Source organism: Carassius auratus, chromosome 32, assembly GCF_003368295.1.
Source record: "Carassius auratus strain Wakin chromosome 32, ASM336829v1, whole genome shotgun sequence".
Lineage (NCBI taxonomy): Eukaryota > Metazoa > Chordata > Actinopteri > Cypriniformes > Cyprinidae > Carassius > Carassius auratus.
This window is the reverse complement of record NC_039274.1, coordinates 31,876,925-31,904,876: the sequence shown is the minus strand read 5'-3', so window position 1 is coordinate 31,904,876 and position 27,952 is coordinate 31,876,925. Positions and strand designations below refer to the sequence as shown.

Below are 27,952 nucleotides of genomic sequence, written 5' to 3'. Positions count from 1 at the left end.
CGGCTCTTATTGAGGCTGGAAATTTGTCAAGGGGATGAAAAACCCTCAAAGCAAGTAAGTGAGAGAAAAACAATCCCTCTTTCTCCCATGTCCCTCATTCGCATTGCAGTGTCTAGCAGAAGGAGAAATTTTATAAGCGCTTTGAACTACTGGGATAAAACTAGTCAAAACTAATTCTCAGACCAACTGTGGTTCTCTCCATTATAGTGGCACAAATCATGTACACAAACAGATGAGCGAGAAAACCCCATCTGAACCTCACTCTTTGTTCACACACACACACACACACACACGCACACACACACACACACACACACACACACACGTTTGTTTTTGTGAAAAGTGGGGACATCCCATAGGTGTAATGGGTTTTATAGTGTACAAACTGTATATTCTATCGCCCTACACCAACCCTACACCTAACCCTAACCCTCACAGGAAACTTTGTGCATTTTTACTTTCTCAAAAAAAAATACAAATCATTCTGTATGATTTATAAGCATTTTGAAAAATGAGGACATGGGTTATGTCCTCATAAGTCATCCTCTCCTTGTAATACCTGTGTCATACCAATGTCATTATACAAAGTTATGTCCTGATATGTCACAAAAACGAGAGCACAAACACATATGCTGTTTGGCTACACTAAAACCACACACACACACATGTATACATACAAACACACATACATACATACATACACTGTAGCTTAGTAGTTTGATTATACATATTTTGGGAATAATACAAAACTTCAGGTTAGGCAAATTTTTATTATTATTATTAATATTTAGTTTGGTCAAGTTGCATTTATTTGATGAAAAATACAATAAAATCATTAATGTTGGGAAATTCGATTACAATTTTAAAAAATATATATTTCTGTTGCATTCAAGAACATTTCTTGTTATTAATACGAATTAACATGGTTTTGCTGCTTTTATTTTTGTGGAAATCATGAAAAAATCTGTTTTTCAGAATTATTTGATGAATGGAAAGTTCAGAAGAACAGCATTTATTAGAAATGGAAATATTTTGTAACATTATATTATAATTGTTTTATTTTAATTTTTTACTTTAATGCATCTAAGCTGAATAAAAGTATTAATTTATTTAAAATTCCTTGTGAATTAAATTTTTTTAATTTATTTTAAATATTATTTTTCAATATCAGATTGAATATATTAAAGTCTGTATGAATAGCATTTTGTATGCATTTTTAAATACTTTGATAAATCAGGACAAAAAAAAGTTAATATATTTGTAAAAGTTTTTGGGTCCAAACATTTGTCTTTGTACAGTTTGTGCAACAAGCACATTCTCAACACTCTTACTGTGTGAAGATATTGTGGTAAAGTAAATTATGGAGAGTGTTAGAAAACATGTATAACTGTAATCTATAACTGAGCATCCTCCCATCTTTGATCACCCATATATTTTCTCTGAGGTCTGTTTAGCCCTCACACTTAAATCAGTGTTCTTTTGATTGACAGCTCAACAGATGGGTCCTGTATTATCTCATTAAGTAGATACTGAAACAGCTGGAGTCATCTCTGTAAAACACACAAACACACATGCAGCTGGTCACTGGGAGAGGATGGCGCTCCATGATCCACTTATGATCCCCCTGCCATTTGTCATCAGGCTGCAAAGGCGGACGTTTCTCTTCTTTCCACCCCACGGGTGAGTGCCGGATTGAGCGATGTACTGCTCACAGAGCTGTAATACATTGCACAATGACTCTCATCAGTTCATTTACTGGATGAACAGAAATTGAGATGTTATATTATGTTGCTGTACTGCTATCTGCCAGCTAATAACTAGCCTCAGGCTAGACAGACTGGACACAAAAAAAAAAATAATTACACACTTGCTCATGTCTCTGCTAAATTCACTTATTTATATATATATATATATATATATATACTGTCCATTGAGTCAATTTTGCGACATGCAGCTTTGGGAAGTTGTGGCCTAGCAGTTAAAGAGTTTGACTCCTAACCCTAAGATTGTGTGTTCAAGTCTCAGGCTGGCAATACCACAACTGAGGTGCCCTTGAGCAAGGCACTGAACCCCAAACTGCTTCCCAGGCGCTGTAGCATAAATGGCTGCCCACTGCTCCGGGTGTGTGTTCATGGTGTGTGTGCATTCACTGCTGTGTGTGCTTTGGATGGCTTAAATGCATAGCATGAATTCTGATTATGGGTGACCATACTTAGCTGTATGTCACGTCACTTTGTCACTTTTGATACATGTGGTACATTTGTGTTGAGACTATTGGCTAGTTATACCAAAATTTAAAGTAGTTCAACGGTCACCAAACTCTGAACGGTGTCCTGCTAAGTTTAGCTCCAACCTTACTTAAACACACCTGAACCAGCTAATCAAGGTCTTACTAGGAATATTAGAAACTTCCAGGCAGGTGTGTTGAAGTTGGAGCCAAACACTGCAGGACACCTCCACGATCGAGTTTGGAGACCCCTGATGTAGTTGTTTTTATTGGTTTTGGGGATTTGATTCTACCACTTACAGTAGGAGCAGTGATGAAGAAATCACTCAACCTGGACAAAAGTGTGGCATAGTGGACTGATGATTGCTCATTTGAGTCTCGTAAGGAACACAGCATGAACTATTGCCACTGTGCCCTTGACCAAAGCACTTAACCCCAGGTCTTCCACAGAAATTGTTCCTGTAAGTGTCCTGTAAGAGTCTTTGGATATAGTGTAACATCAGCTAAAACAGGGGATTTAAACTTAAATATTTATAGAATAATTGTTTATATTACAAATTTTAATAATTGCAATAATCTCATAAGTATTTATGAAAGAGAATACAAATGAAACATAAATATGATCAAATTTAATAAATGTGCTACATTTAGTTTGTAACCCTGTAAAGGGTGAAATAATAGTCATTTTTAATGGAGTAGTTATTGAATATTTAGACAAAATATAAAAAGAAAATATATACATAAACCATGTAGTTTGAATGTTTTTGTTCTATTATACATTATTTTATACTTTTTAAGGCTCATATAGTGTGATATGGGAGAATATGGAGATCACATTCAAGGAGGATAAAAAACAACCCAGTTTTATTTTAACTGAGCAGAATAATAATAATAATATGTGCCTTAAATCCATATAAATATCAGTTGTCACTCTATATGTCCCAATAGTATTTTAATTATTAGTTAATATCAGAGCCCTGTAGTTTTACATTGTATTGCAAAACATATAACGCAATGCAATACAGTGATGGTTGAGATATGTAAATAAACATTCCTCAGAAACCTGGGGCCTGTACCATGATGGTAGCTGAACAAATTCAGAGTTACAGGATTAGTTTTGAGTTGACAAAACCAAACCTCTCCGATCCTGCTTTGTTGGTACCATGATGCTGTTCATCAACTTTCTTTGTCAATTCAGGCTTTGATCCTGAGTTTGTGGAGCGCGTGCACATGAATGTGTGACATCACTGGCGAACAGCCAATCACGAGCCTTGCAATACAAAGCAAGTTTAATTTACTTCTCGTGAGAGACCCAGCGAGATTCAAAACAAAAGGTTAAAGGTTTTGCTAAAGGTTAAGAGATTGAAGAATATGACAAATTTAAATGTCATATGAAAAATGAAGGAGGACTAATAAAATAAATGATCTTGCTCCATCAGTGTAGTCACAAGTGGAACTTGTTAACTTAGTTTATACATTTGAAAAAATATAGTGATTGAACATGTAAGGTCAGATTTGTAATTTTTAAAATAGTGCAATCTTTTGATACTACAGCTTATTTACATTACATTATATGTATACATTAATATTTATTTAAAATAATTTATAATAACTGTTAAACTAAAATTGCTTGTGTGTAAGAGATAAATAATAATATGAATCACAATAATTATATCAATTCAATTCAATTCAATTTTTCAATTGAATTTAATTTAATTTAATATAAATTATAAAATGACTCAGTTATAATCATTAAAGCCAGACTTCTATTTATTTTTTTATTTTTTATTTTTTTTAGCATTAGTGACCTTTAATTTGGAGCAAGATAAACTGGAGTGTCTTTGTGTCAGACATGTGTCACTTCTCTCACATCTGATAGGTTCACCTTCAGTTTGAGATCTTGAATCCAGAACACAACCTGCCAAGGAGCAGGTTAGCCGTGCAGCGTAAGATACCATGGCAACAAACACCGATTAAAGCCGAGCTGCTTTCATAGTACCTAAAACCCAGGGTTGGCGGAAACTAAACTTAAACATAGCTGGCTAGCCACCTATGTTTGATATCTGATATCTGATATGATATCTGAAACTCGCATTCATTTAATTTTCTAAAAATGATAATCAAGTAAGCCTAAGTTGCTTCAGACCAGTTTTACTGGCTAAAAAGGTATAAACAATCAATCCAACATCAGAAGACATGTAGATTGTGTACTACTGGATTTTAGGCAAAGTTTTGATCATGTTCAAAATTTAAAGACCTTCGAAATTTGCGTATCAAATGTAATACAGTATCTCCCCTCTACACTTCCCAATTCCTTCAATTTCTCCCTTGATTTCCCACCGTCTTGCTTTAAAGCCCAAATATAAAAACTCGCTAATTACCTCCTATTTAGAAGCTGTAACTCTTTAGGTGAATAATAGATCTTTTAGAAGTAATCTGGCTGGCGTGCTTGGCTTGATGAAATATTTTAATGTAGATGAGGCCATTTACTGGTGTTAAAACAATTTCCAGCAGGGACCAGCAGCCAGTGAAGCAATCTGAGCAAAACTTAGCAGGCAGATAGCTGAAAGCAAAAGGATGCAACCACGTGGCAGTGAGCATGCAACTTCCCCTAGTTAGTCACTGCTGTACTGACATGCATGGCATGCGTCCTGAATAGACACACTAGAGATCCACTAGCACACACAAACACACATGCAAATTCATGTCTAGAAACACACTCATGGACATTCACGTCTCATCCCATCCCTCAACACAAACATATGAACATGAAGCACCTCCAGCATGCCTGAAGCACTTTAAGACCGCGTTCCCGTGGAGTGCTGAAGTTGCTCTCTCTGCTTTTGTGTTTGTGTGCTGATACCTCAGTGAAGAACTGAACGGAACTGAGAACTAGCACATCCTTGTGAATCTTTAATGCAGTTTTCATCTTTGTTCAGCAGATTCAGTGTTTTGTAATGTGAAACAATGAGAGGGAAACAGAAGCCTCTGTACTGGCTGAGATAACTTTACAAAATAAAAGCCACTACTAGACATGTTCCCTCAAGTGTAATTTAATATGTGAAACAGAAGGCGGCTTAGAAAACAGATACTACAGTAGTATTGTTGTGTATGTGCTGAAGCTCTCATATAAACTCTTGTTAAAATGACTGTTCTATTGGGGTTATTTTGTCATGTTTTTCAACTTTGGTCTGGTGTGACAGTTTCTTGGAGATGCTGTATATTGAGAAAAGGGACATGTATCTACATTGGGAAGCTACATTATAAGCAAGTATAAATATGTAAAGCTTCAATTTCAATTTATAGTAGTTGTATAAACACACTCATTTACCGGAATCATCTGAATGAACCAGTTCACTAAAATAACAAAAATAAAGGAACGTTTTGCAGACATTATAAGAATTATACTATAAAATAAAGTTTTAGGAAAATACTTAGCATGATTGATGTATAAATGTGTTAACATTTGTAAAGATCAGATAACTGTGTGCATCATCAGATGAACAAAAACAACTGTTCATAAATTTGAGAGAACCTTGCCAGAAGCTGCTGCTGAGCAATCACTAACTCACCAAGGGCTCGTTCCTCCTGCAGAACAATCAGAGCAGAGTTCCCACTGAGTTCTACCATTATCTCTAATTTGCTGTGTCTCCTCCTTATACCGGAAGGATTGTGACTAGATTGAGGGAACCAGTTGTGTTGTCATTTAGACGAACATGCATCTTTCAGATGTTCATTAAGAACTGCATATATGCAATTTGTGATTTCAATATTTATACTACCATTTATTTTATTGTTTTTTAAAGAAGTCTATTAATGGCAGTTTTTTTTTTTTTTTTTTGGAGAAGAAGAAAAATAGTAAAAATGTAATCATTTTGAATTATTACCATTTAAAATAACTGTTTTCTATTGGGATATATTTTAAAATGTTATAAATTCCTGCGATGGTAAAGCTGAATTTTCAGCAGGCGTTACTCCAGTCTTCAGCATCACATGATCACGTCATTCATTGAGAATAAACTGCAGACTTCATCGGCTCAGCACTTTCTTCCTCCCTCTCATTCTACCTCTCTCTGTCTATCTACACTCCCATAGATGTATGCAGATTAAGCATTATGCTAATTACCTCTACCCAGCTCTGTCTTCCTGATTATTCTTTCACTGCTTCCATTTCGTTCTGTTGTTTTTTTGTTTTTGTTTTTTTTTACTCCAATCTTCCAAGTCCATAAGGAGCAGATTACAGCTGATGCTCTTGCCATAAAATGGATTTGAAAGCCCAGGCAGTTAGAAAAAATATTTGGACTCTCCTGAACTAAATTTCTACCTTAATAGCATCTTCTTGAAGCTACATTTTGTCAGGGAAGATAGTGTGTGTAGGTGAGTGTGTTTCTCTGTTTATATATATGGTTTGTGACTTGTACGAAAGTGTCCCTGAGCTAAGGACATTTATAAAGTCTTAATCAAAAGAGTCTCTCCCATAGGAGCAATGATCACCCTCTCAAGGGACCGTGTGCTCAGTGAACACATTTGAGGAGAAATGAACCTGGATGCGCTCTTTGGCATGTTCCACTGAGACTGAGAAGTATTCACTCCCTAATCTCTCTGACAGACACAGTCTGTGTCTGAAGAGGATTTTAAACCTTTAAATCTGTTCCAGTTTTTGCATGAAATACAGATGACTTTTGAACGAGTGAGAGAGAGAAATAGAGAGGAGAGACTTTCTTTATAATAGCATACAGTATACAAAAGCACTCATGTGACTTGTTGTTATTTAATATTTTATTTACATTTTTATATGTATTGGTGGTTATTATAGATATTTGATATAGATGTTTTAGGAAATGCAGTTCTTCAAGTATTTGTGGATTTATATATATATATATATATATATATATATATATATATATATATATATATATATATATATATATATATATATATTTACATGGATTTTTTGGTTGTATAGACATTGAAAAGTTCATTAAAGACAGAATCTACAACAATTTGCTTATTACAAACGCACAGCTTTTCACTTTACAAGACATTAATTGATGGACTGGAGTTATCTGAATGACTTGTGGATTATTGTGATGTTTGTATCAGCTGTTTGGACCTTCATTTTGACGACACCCGTTCACTGCAGAGGATCCATTGCTGAGAAAGTGAAGTGATGGTAAAATTCTCCAAATCTGTTCTGATATAGAAACGAAGTTTACGTCTTGGATGTAGGTCATCTATGTGTAGGTGAATTTTCAGCTAATTTTGATTACAAGTCCAGCTCTCTATCCATCAGGCCATGACTGCCCCTGAACAGCGGCTTCAAAACTGCAGGTGGGCTCGTCTGGTATGAACCCGGGACCTCTCACACCTGAAGAGAGAATCATACCCAAGACCAATGAGCTACATATATTATATAAATACTGATTAGATCAGCCAGAATTTTTTATTAGCTGGAAATCTTTCCTACCAGCACTATTTAATACTGAATGAAAAATATGTTTACATTTTAAGTTAAAAGTTTTTTTTTTTTACTTTTTTAAAAGGGGATTTATTTGTCAAACATCACGGTGCACTATGAAAGATACATACACAGCTGCTTCACAGTAGTTTCATGCCTGTGATGTCTGAAATTGCTATCTAGGTAGGAACCTCCGTATGTTTTAAAACAGAGTCTATCTATCTGTTTGGAACTTTTCAATTATTGAACTGAATTAGATGCTTGAGATACACATGAATGTTTGTGTCTTACTGCTTTATAATGCTTTTTGCAATCTATGGTATATACTGTAGTCATGAAGTCTATATAGCAGCAGGAGTGTAGTGCTGTAATTTAACAGACTGATTAAAATGAAATAGGTCTGTCCACTCTGCCAGTGTAGTCTCCATCCTTCACTGGACATGCACTATTAAAATTAAAGAACAGACATTTGCCAAAAAAGAAATACGCTCGTTTATGCCCTACCCTTGAGTAAGGCCCAACATTTCTTCAAAGACATCACAAAGACTGCAGCAGTAACTTTTTGGTGTACAGACCTACATATCCTGTACATACACATGTTATGTTATGTTATGTTATGTTATGTTATGTTATGTTATGTTATGTTATGTTATGTTATGTTATGTTATGTTATGTTATGTTATGTTATGTTATGTTACTAAACATCCTGGTTGCATCATGTTAAAGAAATGGCTACATGTAACTGTTCATCTCTGTGTATCTTTGTCCTTTCCCAGATGTTTTGCTTTGCTCGTCTTTGTCTAACATCACCACTGGATGTCATAGTCATAACTCTGATGATTAAAATGGCTTTGACTCTGTGCCTAGAAAGAAAATCCTCCACCGCATCAATAAGAGCACTGGCGGGCAGAGCAACACGCAAACAGAGGCGTCACAGGCCATGACTAATTTAGACTTGCTGTGGGTTATAAAACCTTATTATAACACTCATTTGAATTAGGCTGCTGGTGAAGGGATCAGAACCCCATTCAACCTGTTTGCATACAGCCAGCTAAATGTTTCCCCAGTGAACTGAGGCACAGAAGGAGAAAAGGAAGAGAGTGGTATTAAAATCAGTATTCACAGCATGTGTTTTAAAAGGTGAATTTAGAGCATTCCTGTCCTTTATAAAGCTGCTGCTGATTTTCTAAGTTGAATGAATTTTGTTTTTATCAGCTCAGACATGAATATGAGGGGAAATGTGATTAATTGAGAGTGAAAAATGGGAGAGCAGGGCATAAAAATAAAGTGAGTAATTTATTTTGTATTCCAGGTTACATTTGAGAGACATATGTGGGGCTGATGGTGGCAAGCAGAATTTCTTTTTAATATACCTTCTGACTTTTGTTCTGTCTGTTGTTCTATCTATCTTTTTATTTATTTTTATATTTAATATTCTGTCATAATTTCTATCTGGAAGGCCTATAAACCTTTAATAAGGTCTATGAATGTATTTATTTATTATTTAGGTAAACAATTATAATAGAGAACTTTGCATTTTAATTGTAATACCATGCACAATTTTAATTGCAGTTCTGCATCCTGTTTGTTCATATTCAGGAACCAAATTGGAATTTAGAAAAGGCATTGTCAGTTACACTCTTTCTCCCTCCCTCCCTCCCTCCCTCCCTCTCTCTCTCTCTCTCTTTCTCTCTCTCTCTCTCTGTCTGTCTTTTCTGTCGCTTTAAGGAAAGCATGAGGCAGGTTTAATTTTTTAATGCTCCAGACCACAACAGCAGCCAGCGAGCGAGAGAGAGAGAGAACAGAAGAGGGGGAGGGAATGGAGGAATGAGAGGGGTGGGTGTGAGGACAAGAAGAGAAGGGGGGATTTTGAGTGATCGGAAAAGAAGGGTTCTGATTGACAGAGAGGGAGGGCAGAAAAGGTAAGGGGAGGGTTTACAAAGAGACGAAAAGAGAGAACGAGGGAGTACAGCAAAGCATGTTGCCAGTGTTGGCTCCGTAACTCACTGTGAGCAGGGACGGGAGGGAGAGCAAAAGAGAGACTGAGAGTCACACATTCACACACACTCTCAATCACTCTCATACACACACACATAAACTGTTACATTCTCGCATAGATTCCGAGGTGCCTTGCTGAAGAGACTCTGTTACGCACGCCTGCAGGGGTGAGAACACTGTGAATACTGGACTAAAGCAGAATACCATAGCACTGGGACAAGACCCGACAGCACCTAGGGACTTTCTTCAAACGGGACCTTTACAGCATGTGAAGCCGGACAAACAGATATGTGCACCATCTATCCTTAACATTCCTTCATTTCATCCCTCCATCTGTGCCTCCCTCCCTCCCTCCCTCCCACCTCTCCTCTCAAGTGGTGTGAAGGACACGGAGCTACGAGTTCCTCAGTGCTTTCTGCCTGGTTGCCTTACAGGAGTCTGGGGGAGGCTTGGTGCTCCCCTTCGCTCTCCTCCGCTCTCACTCGTTCATGAATGTCACCTCTATCTGAAGAAGCCCTTGGAATTTACAAACACTCTCTCGGGAGCTTGGGGAGAGGGTGCAAAGGGGAATGTCAGAAAGGCTGAGGAGGGAGAGAACTTGCGATTCCGTTCATCCTTATCCATCTGATCATCCACAGACATGAGTTCCAGGGTTGACGACGCCAGTTTTTGACTTTTTACTTAGTGTGTCTGTCTGTCTTTAGTTTTTGTTGTTGTTATTGTTTTGCAGTCATACTGTCCTAAATGCGATACGCCGGAATCAGGTAATGGAGTTTCACTAAGGTTGTCTCAGGATATTGATCCTTTTCTCGGTAGGATCTGTATTTTAGTTTGTTTTATGTATCCATCGATCTCCGTTTTACGAGGATAGCAATGATATGTGGAACCGTATGGATGAAACGACTGGTCAATTTACACCTTTTTTTCTGAACTTGAAGACTGAATTCTGATCTGTGAGATTTTTTGAAGATCAATCCCACACTAAACTGTGGAAGGGAAGTGAGAGACCAGGGCTTCTGGAACTCGGATCTTTAGGGATTCGAGTCGAACAGAGGGTGTAGTGGTGCTGTGATGGCTCACTTATCTTCCAGAATTCCAGTACGGCTCCATGGATCATCTGGTGCCACTTGTCCGTATGCTGTGCAACGAGACCTGAAATACAACAAACAATCTCAACAACGATAGCTGCCATTCATCAGAATCACAACACAAAGAATTCTGCATCCCATTTTGATAGCCAAAGCAGCAAATAAAGTTTATTGTGAACTTCACAAGTGTTTTGCCTCACCCCCTTTACCCCTCTGAAACCAAGCCCCTTTTTGTTCCGTATCAAGTTGTGACACATTCTCTCCTTGGTTATTGTGGGAGACCCCGCTGAACTCTGAACATCTACAGACTCCTGCTCCTGTCCTCTTTTGCCCTGGTTGATCGGACAGGTGGGTGGCCCACTGACGCCCTCTGCGCCCTACGGGTGAGTGGGGCACAGCAAAATGGCTGCCCTTGCCAGCTCGCTGATCCGGCAGCGCAGGGAAGTCAAGGACCCCCAGGCCAACCGGCAGATTTCCACCAAACGCAAGCCTTGCCCCAAGAGCAACAAGTCGCTCTGTGAGAAACAGATCCTTATCCTCATCTCCAAAGTCCGGCTTTGCGGCAGTCGAGGACGAAAACTAGATAAAAGACCAGGTAAGTTGCCCAAAACACTTCAAACCTTCTGTCTCGCTTGAAATACTTGAAGTTCTGCTATATTCTAAGGCCCAATCACACAGAATGTTTTTTTTTTTTTTTTTTTTTGCAATGAGAGATGCCTTTTTTTAAATTGCTTTCTATTGGAAGTGAATGTTTTGAATGCTGTATATGAACCCCGGGTACGTGCTGAACCTCGCTTTTTGAGGCAGGGAAGCATGTAACGTCATTCACGTTTCCATTGTCCAATCAAATGAATGGAGAGGTGGACCTTCCATTGTGGTGACGGAAGTTTACAGTTGCTAGGAACATGGGAACGTGCTGGGAAAAAAACATTTTTTTCAAGTTATGCTAATATGACACTTTACTTAACAGCAAACCAACGATTTTAGAGTGTTTGACTATAAGCCCTTGATTAGACTGACCGGACAGCTGACTCTGTGGTTGACTAGCAACATAAAAAAATGCAGCTCGCTGCTATTTTCTAAATTTAAAAAAAGTAAACTAAAAAAAAAGGCAGTGAAGTGCACCTCGTGTTTTCAAACCTGAAAAAAAAAAATGCTTTCTGTGTGATCAGGGCCTAAGTCTGTTGACTTCTATTGAGTTCAAACAGTGGGGATTTAGCAAACAGGATTGACATGAGCATAAGAAGTAATCTCTTTGAGTTATGACATGTTAACTGATAAGTAATTGGTTTTGAAAGACCTCTGAGACCATGGAAGTTAAAAAATGAGGTTGTTTAGATGGCATATAAAATATAGTATCAGTCAAGGTTTATTGTTGACTATTCAGAAAGTATGTCTGATCATATAATGGCATGGCATTTAACAAATTAATCAAATCATTAACCCACCTTCAGATTGTGTATTGCTTTCTTTCTTCTGTGGAAAACAAAGAAGGTGTTCTGACAATATTCATCCTGTATTTATTTATTTATATATATATATATATATATATATATATATATATATATATATATATATATATATATATATATATATACACACAGTAAAAGTCAGTGGGGTTCAATGTTGTTTGCATTGTCTTTCACTGTATGGATAGAAACATTTGAAACATTGTTCAAAATATCTTCTTTTATTTTCAAAAGAAGATAGAAAGTCATATAGGGTTGGAACTGCATGAGGGTGAGTAAATTATTCATTTTAGGGTGAACTATCCCTTTAAGAATGGACATTTTCACTGTATATTATAGTGTGTATGAGTGAATGGGATCCTTGAGACTTTGAAGGTTAACTATCATCTAGTCTCTCCTGAAGAGCATGTGTCAAAATAGCGAGTTTACGTTGTCTGGGACCCAGAGCTACACGTCGCTTTGAAATCGTTCTGATCATTTTGCTGCATGTCTATGTACTGCTATTGACAACACCTGTTAATTTATGTTCACCAACGAGCCAGATTTACGCTGTGATCCTTCACACGCACATAAAAGCATCACAGTCTCATTTACGATGAATGGTTCCAGTCTTTCGCTCCCTTTTGTTGCCCCACCCACCACTAGAAACCATGTGTTTGTTAGTTTCTGTGTGTGTGTGTGTGCGTGTGCGTGTGTGTGTGTGTGTGTGGGGGGGGGGTCATATGTTTACATAATTAACCCCAATGAGATTTCCTGAAAGATCACTTAAGTCTTCTTTTTACTTTATTGATTATAGTCAAGTTAGCTTTATGAAAAGCTGCATTACATATAAATGTTTTTATTCATAAAACAAAAGCAAACTTTTGCCCCCCATATACATACATACATAAATTTTCTGTAGAGTTTGATAATTGATAATTGATAATTGATACATGAAATTTACATTTATCCAAAGTGACTAATGCATTTAATCTTTAGAGGCACAATATTAAGTATAAGATACATTAGTAAATTATAAGGCAGACGTGAAATGCAGAAAAAAGAGTGAATTATTTATTTATTCATTTTATTACATTTCAGTATTATAATTATATTTAGTTTAATGTTAAATATTAGGTATAGGAATTACTTTTGTTTTTGGTTGAATAAATGTGATTTTGTAATATGTATTTGACTTCATGACCCCTCTGGATTTTTGGTTAAAAGATAGGACGGGATTACCCAGTAAATTGATAATATATATATATATATATATATATATATATATATATATATATATATATATATATATATATATATATATATATGTATTATCAATTTATCAATATATATAAAGAAACTTTATTTTTTTAATCCAAAGTGCAATACTTTGTATGGCCTGAAGGAACACTGAATGTAGATTTTTAAAACAGAACAGTGAGCTCCCCATGGCACATTTCAAACAGAGATAATGATGATAATGAACTCCCTATGAATATTTGCATTTGTGCATATGTTGCTAATGTAGAAGTACAGGTGAGACATGGGATGTATTTCTCACTTTGGCTGATTTTGGACCAGATTATTGACTAGACCTGTGGGTGTTGTACATAAGAGTTACTTAAGCTAGTTGAAAATATTAGGTAAATAAAAACAAAAATAGTAAAAAAAAAAAAAAAAATTATAATGATGATTTTTTTTTTTAATCAAATTAATGATAATGCTGATGAAGGGGTGGTTAAGCCTTGCTGATGGGACTTTGTGGATACATAAGACAAGAGAAGTTAAAAATATTGAGGAAAATATTGAGCTAGATTCAGTCATCCACAAATCCACTCTTCTGAGGGTCCCATTCTTTCTTAGGACCCAGCTGTGCATGTGCCACCAGGGTGGGATATTTATGACGTGTATCCCAAGTTAATCACTGTAATCACCATGGAAACCAAAGTCCCGCAACGTGGCATCTGCTGCTGCAAAGTGCCCCACGCAAAGTGGTAATTACAACTATGAAAAATGGTGGCAGTTGGTGGTGTTTGACGCAGTAAAGAAAGAAATGTTTTCTGTCAGTTCGGGGTGTATGTACAGTATAGTTTGGGCTGCAGCAGTAAAGCTTACATCCTCAGCTTTTGTTATAGTTTAGCGGTGACTGGATGATTTTGACTGCCTTTTGATGGAAAAGATCATAGAGAGAGCACTTATTTAGTGTTGGCTTCTCGAAAAGCACGCTTTTGCCTGTCAGTACAAAACTACAGAGAGAGCTGCTCAGTACATAGAGTGCTGTCTGCTTCTGTAGTTCTAGTTTTCAGTGCAACGGGTGAAATTGATTGACATTTCTACATGATGTATATCAGTAAATGTGGCATATTTCGATTTGATACACATTTACATTTTCATTCCTAATATAATGTAATAAGTATAAATATGCTGTATTATATAATAAATATAATATAATAAATGATAGTATTAATTTAATAACAATATTAATGTTAATTAAAGTATTACATCCTAAAGTAAATCCTACATTATATTATACAGGTGTATCTCAATAAATTAGAATGACGTGGAAAAGTTAATTTATTTCAGTAATTATTATTTACTACAATATTTACTTTGGATCACTGGGCAACAGTCCAGTTCTTCTTCTCCTTAGTCCCCTTACCCTCCCTGTGAAGGGTGTCAATGATTGACTTCTGGACAACTGTCCGATCAGCAGTCTTCCTCATGATTGTGTAGCCTAGTGAACCAAACTGAGAGACCATTTTGAAGGCTCAGGAAACCTTTGCAGGTGTTTTGAGTTGTTTAGCTGATTGGCATGTCACCATATTCTAATTTGTTGAGATAGTTAATTCGTGTTTTTTTTTTTTGTTAAATGTGAGCCAAGGTCATCTTAATTAAAAGAACCAGAGACTTAAACTACTTCAGTCTGTGTGCACTGAATTTATTGAATACACAAGTTTCACAATATGAGTTGAATTACTTAAATTAACTTTTCCATGACATTCTGATTTATTGAGATGCACCTGTATTCATTTATCTGTAATTACTTTATAGAGAGATGGTCACCGTGATTTTGGCAAGTAAGACACGTTCCTGGATCAACATCTTCTGATAATCCTGGATCAACATTATTGTCCAAAAATATAGATTTAACCCAAACCATAACCCTAAACATAATCCTACCCATAATTTATTCCTAAAATCAGTGGGAAATGATAACTGATTAACAAGGGTGTAGAAGCACCTAACTCTGGTTGTAAGCCTAAAACAGATATTTTCTGAAAAGTTATATCTCAATTCTGATTGGTTGATTGGAATGTTGTTCCATGTTGTACTTTGTGAAATCACGCTCGCCATAGAGGGACACGCATCTATATAGCTAGATAATTTTTTTTTAGGGAGGGTGGGATCGAAAAAATTTAACAGACTCTGATAAAAAATGTTGACTATATGACAGATTAAACATGTGTCTACGTTCCTGAAATGTTTTGTCAGGTGAGATTAACAGACATTAATAACGAGTGTTGGGGAAAGTTACTTTTAAAAGTAATGCATTACAATATTTCATTACTCCCTAAAAAAAAACTAATTATGTTACTTAGTTACTTTTTGAATAGGAGCAGGTCTCGATTGTTTTTAATATATGAGGTTCTATTTGTAGCACATGTAGTCTAGAACTACATTGTGTCCACACAGCACACACAACGCCTCTGTACTTCTGATTTCTCCCAATATGGAGACAGGAGACTTGTCAGTCAATAAATGGAAAAAACTAAGTAAATGGCATTACTTTTTTGAAAAAGTAAATTTCATGTAAATTAAAAAGTAATGCGTTACTTTACTAGTTACTTGAAAAAAGTAAATCTGATTATGTAACTCATCTTACTTGTAATGGGTTACGCCCAACACTGTTAATATCCACTGATCACCAATCACAAAAGCCCACCCAGCATTTAACAAGGTCATCCACATCCCCTTCAGCCCAACACTGCACCAAAACACACACACACACACACACACACAGAGCTTGAGCTATGAAATCATTTGTCACTTTTAAATAGTGAGTGGGATTTTAATCAGCAAACTTGAAGGAAACTGTAATGATGCAAAGTGTCCTAATCAGAGACTGAACACACACACACACACACACACACAGGATTGACAGGAGAACAACTAGCAATTGATAACGGATATTTGTATGCGTTGCGTTGTTTGCAGATCGTTGGAGCAGTTCATTGTTACTGGGTGATTCATTCGTCCACACAGTCTGCCTTTTATTAACACGCTCTGATTCATCAATAACGCTCTCCTGTCCTGCTCTCCTCTTTTCATTCATCTCTTTTCCAGCACTCTCCATTACAATTCCCAATCTCACCCAGGTCTGTTTCCAGAGTCACCCTCTGTCTCATTAACTTATGGTGTAGCATCTCTTCTTATTGTGAGTCTGTCCTATTGTTCATGCTCTCTCTCTGAAGTTGTAATAATGTCAGCTGGTTAGGGCCGTTTGTCTCGTGTTGACAGTGGCACAGACAGTCATTGTGAGTATATAATGGTTAAGTTGCCTGCACTGTTTCTGGACTATTTTCCTGCTGTTATGGGGCAAGTGCAGACTACTGCCTTCAAACTCATTCATCTGTGTTTGTATGTGGACATAATTCTTTCTCTTTGGCTGTCAGTAACCCAGGTCACATGGATTCACCTATTGTCTTTCTCTTTTCTGTACTCAGTATCAACATAGATGTAATGTGGACTCTGTCATTAGAATGATTTTGAAAACCATAACTTTATTGTTTTTGTTACAGTTATCTTCCTCTGTGTAAACAGGCTTTTAGTCATCATATTTTTACCTGTTTTATATAAATAATTCAGTGACTTCTGTGAATTTATAGTGTCACAAATCTAAAATCTCCCTTGAGGAATGTGATAGAACAATATTAGATGACAGTCAATCATAACTGTGCCATTACATATAGCCTATAGTGTAGATTTATGGGATTTGGTGGTTTTATTGAATAGTGTTGTTAAATCTGTTACTGGAGTATGTATAAATGTTAATGCTGGCCTGAAATTGTATAGCATCCATCATAAGCTCTGCTGTTTGATAGATAGTGTTTCCTCCTCCTCTTTATGTCTTTCTGTCACTGTTTTCTCCATCCCAGGATAGTGGTAGGTCACTGCCTCACACTTTGTTTTATATTGATTGAGTGCTAGATGTTTTTTATCAGGCACATGTAAATTATACTGGGGAATCAGAGTCTGGGTGACCTCTTATCTGTGAGGAGCTTCTCATAAAAATGTGTGTATAGTTGTTTAATTGTGTGTTGTGGAGATATTTGTTGTTGTAAATTTAGCTTACTACAAATCAAATTATGTCCCAAGAAAAAGCCTATGAAATGTAAGCCTAAAATAAGTTAAATCTGAAGTGGTTTTTAAGAATTTACATGTTAGCATGCTTATTTTTACATTTATTAATTTTATCCATAAGTTTCTGTCCATAAAATATGTATTTTCTTATTAAACAGTTATATTTTTAGAAGGATAGAACACCTAAAAATGATTCAATCATACTCTGATGCCTTGTATGACTGACGTTCTTCTATGAAATGAAAAAAAAAACATATACAGATATATATATAAAAAAATTAAGGTAAAAAAAAAATCATTGCACTCCACTCTATGATTCTTTATGCATATAACAAAGAGAGAGAGAGAGTTCTCATTATATCTTTCAGTATTATATGTTTTGCTGAAGAAAGATCGTCATAAAGGTTATACATGGGTTCAAATTACACAATTTTCCTTTTTGGGTAAAATACCTTTTTGCATAATAATAAATTATTTTTGGACATAGATCAGCAAGCTAGACACTTACACACTGGTCAACGACAGAAACCAAAAACCTCATCAATTACAAAAATGACAAATGCTGGAAATATTACAGTGTGCAACCTCTAAAGTCAGCACAGTAGCTCTGCGCCATATGGAGGGTATAATTCCTTTATACTGTATATATCATAATTTTTGTGAAATGGAGGATTCGAAATAGAGATGTCAGTAAAAAGTATGGCAGGTCAAGCTAAATATTTTAGATCATTTATTAAAGGCAGTTTTCTTTTTGTCACTGTTATTGAAAGGATAGTTCAGATTTTGTTTTGCACACAAATATCACCGCCAATGTCTTGGCAGAGTAATTGATGATTTTATGTTTTGTCAAATTTATGCTTGACAGTCAGTGTACCTGGTGACATAGTTGCCTGTCAGTTGATCTAGGATTCAACTGCAAAATATGGTGCTTATATTCCAAATTTGGTGAGTTAACTCTTTAACACTTGCGGGTTGACAGTGCAATGCTGTAAAACACATGAATAACATTCTGATGCAAATCTTTCTATTTCCCATATGAAGTAGGGTTACGATTATTTTGGTTATTATAACTGTTTTGAGAGTGGGTTAGATGTAAGGCTTTAGATCTGCAGGACATAATCTATGCAGCAAATGAGAGATATGTATTCCTGTAGCTCTGAGACAGCCTCATGTACCAAAGGCTTAATATATATTCCTGTCTGAAAAATCGAAACAGTCATTTAATAGTGAAACAGCCCCTTTGGCAATATTATGCTGGCACTTGTGTCAGTTCTTTCATGCTTTTAGAAGCAGTAGATAAGCAGAGATTGACAACACAGAAGAATGATCTGAATGGCTAAAGTGGGAGCATGAAAGGGTTCTGTGTATGGCACGGAGGTGGTTGTAAACATGATCCAATGTTCTGTCCTTTGTCGTCAGGACAGAGTCACGCTGATAGAATTCTGCTGTTGTTATGTATGTGTGTTTTATTTGGATCGGTTCTTCCCCTCTTAATATGACCTCAATGCTTTCCTGCCAAACTCGCAGAGGGACCTTAGCAGAGGTCACACACACATACAGAAACACACTGAGAGCTTCTTCTTTTATGGTAGTGTAACCCAACACAAGATGACCAACTTAACAAGAGAAGAGGCATCAACAATTTAAACGCACTGAGAGCATCTTCCTTTTAAGGTGTGGTGAAACCTTCACCCAACATAAGAGGGAACAGATGCACAGAACAATGTTGTATATAGTAGAATTCAATGTTGAATGATGTCTCTGGAATATTTATAGTATCAGAGTAACATGGGACTGTTTTCACCCATATACAGTATAGACAGATACATTCATGTGTATAATACATTATATGCTATACACAGGTCTTCTAAATTAGGCTTGTGCACCACTTCCATCTGAATCGAGGATGCCTTTTAAATTTAAATTCAAATTCAATTCAGAATTAAATTTTAATCGAGGTTCACTATAAAGCCTAACAGTTATTTTAATTTTACTCTAACTACTGAAAATTCATTGTAGCCACCTTAAAAGAGTAAAGTGACCTCAATAACTGATTATATTATGCGTAATACCTGTTTCACACTGCAAGTGTGTGCCAAGTTCGATTTTGTACCTTAAACAGAAAATTCTGTCATCATATATGCTCCTTACGTCTGTAAAAAAACATGTTATTTCTTCCACTTTACAGAAAGGGGTTAATGAGAAAATGTCAAAGCTGCTCTTTTCTGTAAAAAGGCAATTTATGTAAGTTGTAAGTTTGTTGTAAGTTTGCTTGGTTTACCAAGAAAAGCATTTAGGTTACATTTGAACAATGCTAAATGAAATCAACTAGGCTAACTCTTTAAAACACATTATATAATTTAGTCTTTTGTACTTGGTTGTTGTATTGACAGGCCTTAACACAAAGCCTCCGATGTAAACTTATGGAAAGCACATGTAGCACCCATGAGCCCTCATTCCCCTTTAACACACACAGACACACTTGATGCATTTAGAGCACGATGTCCTAAAACAGAAATGTCATTGTATTCCAGAGAGGCGTTACTGTTAGGTTATTTGGAATTGAGTCTCAGGTTAAATCCCTCAGCGGATCAAATATACAAGTGAAGACAGAAAGACACGCACACGCACATACAAACACTCACAGCACCTCATCCAAGGAAAATTGCATGTCGTACATTCCTCTAGAAGTTTGCACCTGCTGGGGTGATTAATCCCTGCGTCTCTTGTGTGTGTGAGCCTGTGTGTGCATGTGTGTATGTTTACCTCTGCACACATCTCAATTTTACAAGGCAGGTTTGAGAACAGGTGTGTTGGAGAGGGGGAAAGAATTCTTTTGATCTTATGCAATGCTTTTACACTCACAGCTTTTAACACAGGCTCATAGCTAGCAAATGTTTGCGTGACTTTGCCAAGTTCTTCACTCCTCACCGTGACCCCAATGTACTCTTGTGTTTCTCTCAGATCAAAAATAAATAAGCAGACCACCATAACATTGACTTTATATTATCCTTTATTGTGTGTTAAGGTCAGGGCAAACTTTTTTTTCTGCGTCTGTCTCGCGCACAACTTTCTAAGTATGCTCAGCTTTAGATGCAGATGAGCGCGGATGGATGAGTTCTGTCTCAACACTGATATCATGCCTGCACAGTTTGTATGAGGAATCTTTTGATGATGAAATTTACATCACGCGGACCGTGCGTGACCGTTGGAAAATGCAGACAGCTGGAGTAGAAAATTAATATTTAGTAATGTCATCAACATGATGACACTGACGCTATTGGATGAGAGCAAAACGTAACTTTAGCTGCTTTATAGCGGAATCAAATTTTTTTCTAATTGATGAACATTGCAACATCAACACTGTTATTGGACAGAACTGAATTAACATTGAACTGATTTGAGCTGAATAATGAGTTAGTAATTTGCAACTATAGGTGGGTGCACAACCTGCGTATATATATATGCAGCTACTTAATATTATAAAGCTATTTTATAAAGCTATTATAAGCTATTTTATAAATTAAAATTTGATGTTTATCTGCTTACCACCAGGGCATCCAAGATGTATAGTACACATCACGCAGTTTGATTGCTGAATGGAGGATGACAGACAGCCGCAACGGAAAGAGTTTAGGTGAACTTGAATTTAATGACTTAAATATTAATCTGTACCTCACATGGAACAGGTTCATAACACTTGAAATATGTCCACGAATCGTCTTGGTGCTTTAAGATGTTTTTGCACCTTTCGTGGGGCTCAACAATAACACCGAATAGTATACTCACAATATCGGATTTGAATAAGTCTCGTTTGACCGATTCCCGATCTGCAGAAAATGCGAGTATCAGAGCCAATACAGATCCTGAGTATCGGATTGAACCATTACTATTTTGCTATCCTAGAAATAACCAAAAGTCCATCTTTTTTTTTTACCTTAGGGAGCGTGAAGGATTGTGGTGTGGTAGAAGGCTAGTTAGGTAGGCTACACAGGAGCTAACCCATTTAGGCACTTATAGGTAAGTAATAATATTTTGTAACTGAGATGGAACTTAATAGGTAGCCAGTGCAGAGACTGTAGAATTGGGGTAATATGATAATATTTTCTTGACCTGGTAAGGACTCTAGCCGCTGCACATACCTGAAGCTTGTTTATTGACGATGCAGGACAACCACCTAGCAGTGCATTACAATTATCCAGTCATGAATGCATGAACTAGCTTTTCTGCATCAGAAACAGGTAAAGTTTCATAGCTTGGCAATGTTTCATAAGATGGAAGAATGCTGTTTTTGTAATATGGGAAATATGGTTTTCAAAAGACAAGTTGCTGTCTAATATAACACCCAGATTTTTGACTGTAGAGGAAGTAACGGTACATCCGTCAAGTTGCAAACTTTAATCTACGAGTTTCTGTGTACTGTTTTTTTGGTCCAATAAGTAATATCTCTGTCTTATCCGTATTTAATAGGAGAAAATTATTGGTCATCCAATCTTTTACATTTTTAACACACTCTGTTAGCTTAGATAATTTAGAAGTTTCATCTGGTCTCGTTGAGATATATAGTTGAGTATCGTCAGCATAACAGTGGAATTACGTATTTTCTAATAAAATTACCAAGGGGCAACATGTATATTGAAACTAGAAAAAGACCTAGGACAGATCCTTGTGGCACTCCATATTTTACTTGTGATAAATGAGATGACACCCCATTTAAATAAACTAAGTGGTAGCGATTGGACAGGTAGGATCTAAAGCATCTTAGAGCCTGCCCTCGAATACCTGTATAGTTATGTAATCGATCTATGAGTTTGTCATAAATAAAGCTGACTTGACCAAATGTACATTGTATGTCATTTTTATACGTATTTTAAATATTTAGTTATGTAAAATATTCATCTAATTAATATAGTAAAATAATATAGTCAAAATAGATAATATTTCAAATATGTATCAGTGAATTTGCTGCCAATTTACATTTGTCATGCACATTTTTACTTCAGATTTTTACTTTAGCAAACTTTAGAAGAGGTAAATTACTTTGAGAAATACATATTCTCTTTGGATATTTAAGTGTGCTTTAGCATGCTATTAGATCATTACCATTGTAAACTCCTTCAGAAAAAAAGTATTTCTAAATATTCTAAATTTCATATTTTTTAACCCAATACAACATCAAAGCAATACGATTTCAAATCTGGCAGCCATATCACCCTGGAGCCCAAGACCGGTTGCCCACTGAAGCTAAGCAGGGCTGAGCCTGGTCAGTAGCTGGATGGGAGACCTCCTGAGAAAACTAGGTTGCTGCTGGAAGAGGTACTAGTGAGGCCAGCAGGGGGTGCTCACCCTGTGGTCTGTGTGGGTCCTAGCGCCCTAGTGTAGTGATGGGGACACTATACTGTCAACAAGCACCGTCCTGCGGATGAGACGTTAAACCGAGGTCCTGACTCTCTGTGGTCATTAAAAATCCCAGGATGTCTTTCGAAAAGAGTAGAGGTGTGACCTCGGCATCCTGGCTCAATTCTCCCATTGGCCTCCGACCATCATGGCCTCCTTACAGTCCCTATATCTGCTGATTGGCTTCATCACTCTGTCTCCTCTCCACCAGTAAGCTGGTGTGTGGTGGGCGTTCTGGCGCACTATGGCTGCCGTCGCATCATCCAGGTGGATGCTGCACACTGGTGGTGGATGAGGAGATACCCCCTGACTATGTAAGCACTTTGAGTGTCTAGAAAAGCGCTATATAAATGTAAGGAATTATTAAATCACCTGTTCCCATTATTAGGCATAATATGAATGTTGTTGTTGTTTGTTTGTTTGTTTTTTTAATGAGAACTTTAGTTTTGTGCAATAAAATGTTACACACTGTTATGGTCCCTACAAAGGTCTAGGAGTTTAAAGGGACGCATAACATAATAGATGGACACGGCTGGAGTATCCCAAAATAATCATTTATTTTAACACAAAATACTCACAAAAGTAACCAAAATCATGAGATAGGGAGCCCAGCCACATAATAAAGAAATAACTAAACTAAAAGAATGAGGGCTGGGGCTCCCTACTCCAAAATAACAACAAAATAGGAGCAGGAGACGATGTGGTATGGTGAAGTCTGTGGCTGGCAGCGAGTTTTCGAAAGGGTCCGCCTCCATCCATTTTATAGCCTTGTTTCCCCAGCTCAACCAATCAGAATCTGGAGACAAAAGAATTAAGAAATGAGCACTACTAATTAGTTGAGGACTCTGGGCCGGGGCGTACGTGAGACGCACGTAACACCCCCACCCCCAGATGGTGAATGGGGAGCCAAAAATAAAGAAATCCCCCAATCACCATGTAACAACGCGCGACAACGCATCTGCCAGGACATTATTTTTGCCAGCTACATGTTTTATCTCCAGATTAAAATCTTGAACAAACAGAGCCCATCTCATTAAGCGCTGATTGGAATTACGCATTTGATTAATATAAATCAGAGGATTGTGGTCTGTATAAACTGTAACTGGACGCGAAGAGGAGCCAATATAAACCTCAAAATTATTAAGGGCCAAAATTAGAGCGAGAGCCTCTTTTTCAATTGTCGAGTAAGACTTTTGATGTTTTTGAAATTTTTTAGAAAAGTAGCACACAGGGTGTTCAATACCATCAGACCCATCCTGCAACAAAACAGCACCTGCTCCCGCATCACTAGCATCAATAGCTAGTTTAAAATCACGATCGTACACTGGAGCAGCAAGAACCGGTGCGTGCATCAGAAGGGCTTTAAGAGACTCAAAAGCATGCTGGCATTCTGGTGACCACTTAAAGGTAGTTTTTGGACTCAACAAGTCAGTGAGTGGGACAGCCACTGAAGAAAAGTTTTTACAAAAACTTCGGTAATACCCAGTCATTCCCAAGAACCGCTGTAATTCACGACGAGTTGAAGGGACTGGGAATGATGTGATAGCCTCAATCTTTGCTTCTACCGGCTTCACCATGCCCCCACCAACTATTTTACCCAAATAAACTACGGTCGCTTGAGCAAAATCACATTTGGCCAAATTAACGGTTAAATTTGCATCAACCAGCCTCTGAAAAACCTGGTTTAACTGATCGATGTGCTCATCCCATGTTGCAGAGTGCACCACTATGTCATCCAAATACGCCTCACACCCTGACACCCCCCACAAAACGCGGTTAACCAACCGCTGAAAAGTAGCAGGCGCATTGCGTACCCCAAAAGGCATTACAGTATACTGTAAAAATGCATCAGGGGTAACAAATGCACTAATTTCTCTGGCACGCTGAGTTAAAGGCACCTGCCAATAGCCTTTAAGTAGATCTAACTTTGTCACAAAAGCTGCGGACCCCACACGGTCAACACAATCCTCCATACGAGGAAGAGGATGACAGTCAGGCTTAGTGACATTGTTTACCTTCCTAAAGTCTGTGCAAAAACGGTCAGACCCATCAGACTTGATAGCAAGAAGACAGGGCGAACTCCATGAGCTAATACTAGGTTCCGCAATGCCATGTGACAACATATAGTTAACTTGGTTTTGGAGGCGTTGACGTTTTTCAGGGTTGACACGATACGGATGCTGTTTAATTGGCGTGTTGTCACCAACGTCAATATCATGCTGTAATACATGTGTTTGGGATGGCACATCTGAAAACAGTGAAACATGACCTTTGATTAATCTTAATATGTCTATACGCTGTGAACAAGGGAGATGCAAAAAACAAGAATCAAGGTTAGCAAGCATCTCAGAATTTTTTAAACGACCTTGAATTGTAGCAACAGAAGGGCTCTCCATGTCACAATCGACATCAGAAAAGTCTAGCAACTCACAGGCCTCAAGAACGGTTTCAGCACCGAATGGCAACACCGAAGGATCATTTACCTTCAAAGCACTAGGCCGAGGCGAACAGACAGTTGAACATTCAGCATTGGACAAGGCCATGACTGCATTAACATCACCAAGACTGAACTTGTTTAACTGCTCACGATCATAATAAGGTTTGATCATATTAATATGACAAAGTCTGCTACGACGAGCACGGTCAGGAGTAGCTATGATATAATCCCGGTCACTGACTTTCTTTTCTATTACATAGGGGCCACTGTAACGTGCCTGAAGGCTGGACCCAGTAATGGGTAAAAACACCAAAACTTTATCCCCAGGCTTAAACTGTCTGGCCACTGCCTTTTTATCAAACCAGCCTTTCATCTTCGACTGAGCAGCAGACAAGTGTTGTGTAGCCAATTCACAAGCACGATGTAACTTGTAGCGAAAGGAACTGACATAATCAAGCAGATTTTTCGGTTGAGACTCATTCAACCAATTCTCCCGAAGCAGTTTTAAAGGACCACGTACATTATGAGCGAACACTAAATCTGCTGGACTAAAACCAGTAGATTCCTGCACAGCTTCCCGAGCTGCAAATAGCAGAAGATGTACACCATCATCCCATTCTTTTTCATTTTCAAGGCAATAAGCACAAAGCATAGATTTAAGGGTTTGATGAAACCTTTCAAGTGTACCTTGGCTTTCCGGATGGTAAGCGCTTGAAAAACAATGGGTGATGTTCAGCTGACCGACCACTTGTGCAAACACACGAGACATAAAGTTTGTGCCCTGGTCTGTTTGAATTACCCTAGGGAGTCCACACAATGAGAAAAACTTAACCAGTGCCTTTACAACTGCAGGTGCAGTGATTTTTCGCATAGGTATAGCTTCAGGAAAGCGTGTTGAAGCACACATAATGGTCAATAAAAACTGGTTACCAGATTTGGTACGGGTCAACGGACCCACACAATCAACAATAACGTGATCAAATGGTGAATCAACAGCTGGAATGGGGAATAAAGGGAATGGTGGAATGGGTGGATTCGACTTTCCAGAAACTTGACACGTATGACATGTTCTACAGTGTAACTTTACATCCCGTTTTAACCCTGGCCAAAAAAATTGGCGCAAAATATGACTGTAGGTTTTGGTAACCCCTAGATGACCGGATAACGGATTGTCATGTGCCAGACTCAGTATCTCATTGCGAAAATAGTTTGGAACAACAACCTGTGTGACAACACTCCAATCATCCTTTGTGGAAGCGTAAGATGGTGTCCACTTACGCAGCAGTACATCGTTTTTAAGAAAATAACCAGAAGCCATATCTGCAAGCTGATCCTCAGAAACAACTAATTCAAACAAAGAGGAGAGCGACGGATCACGCTTCTGCTCTAAAATCAAATGTTTCCGAGACATCTGCGAGCCACCAAAGCTCTCCAATTGTTCCTTTGGCTCTTGCACAGTATTTAGCAACCGGTGCACGCTACCTTCACATGACACCATGGTATCAGAGGTTGTAGGAGGAAGACACGTGTTGGAACTAATAGATAACTTTGACTCCATTTCAGGATGCATCATAAAGCTACCCTCTAAACAATCATGCTCCAAAACATTAGCTTTAGCCATAGAATGCGTGACAGCACATACAGGAAACACTGTGGGATATTTCATCTGCAATTCATCAGGGCCTTCAGAGACAAGGGGCACAGTAGTAACTTCAGGATTTACTAGAATTTTACCCCCAGCCAAATCATTTCCCAAAAGAAAATCCACTCCTTTAATAGGAAAAACAGTGCATGCAGCCACTGCAACTGGACCAGACACCAGGTCAGACTCGAGCTGAATAGAGTGCATGGGCAAATTTACAAACTTCATTCCAAAACCCTGCACCAGCTCATCGCAGCTTAAGGAAGTTTTATCTGAAAGAGGCAACACACTTTGAAGAATAATAGATCTAGAAGCAGCAGTATCAAGCAAAATTGTTACTGAGACCTTTACACAGCTGTCAGGCAATGAGACTTCACCCTTCATAATAAAAGGAGAATAAATGTCCAAATCCATGTGTTCAGTTTGAGGGGGGCTGTGGTACTATTGATGTTTTGACTAGCACAACTGCCTTAGGTTTCTTTTTATTCAACAGAAAACAGCTGTTTATTAGATGGCCACGCTTTTTACAGTAAGCACACACAGGCCTCGCCTTAGTTATACTGTCTTTAGGACTGACATGCTCATTAAAGTGAGGGTGCGTAATAGGACCACGCTGCGACAAAGGAAAAGGCGGCTTTTCAAAGCTCTCTTTGTGGATCAGAACATATTCATCAGCTAATATAGCAGCAGCCGACACAGTAGTGACTTTTTGTTCATTCAAGTATGTTGCAATTTTGTCTGGCAAACAATTTTTAAATTCCTCCATGAGGATTAAATCACGAAGCTGCTCAAAGTTCTTCACCTCTTGTGCAGAACACCAACGATCAAACAATACAATTTTCTCATGACCAAATTCAGCATAACTTTGGCCCTCGGCCTTCTTATAACGGCGAAAC

At 37.6% G+C, this 27,952-nt stretch overlaps 1 protein-coding gene across 3 annotated transcripts in view; it reads left to right on the top strand.

Annotated features, from left to right (window-relative positions):
- The first annotated feature begins 9,429 nt into the window (after nt 1-9,429).
- fgf11a (fibroblast growth factor 11a) overlaps nt 9,430-27,952 on the top strand; it is a 59,401-nt gene continuing 40,878 nt past the window's right edge. For 2 of the 3 annotated variants that reach the window (XM_026216539.1, XM_026216538.1), the window contains exon 1: nt 9,431-11,366. In XM_026216539.1, coding sequence (XP_026072324.1) covers nt 11,174-11,366 — 193 coding nt within the window. In that variant the 5' untranslated portion in view covers nt 9,431-11,173. Of the gene's footprint in view, nt 11,367-27,952 lie in introns of all 3 variants that reach the window. The other variant, XM_026216536.1, reaches the window with a different exon arrangement.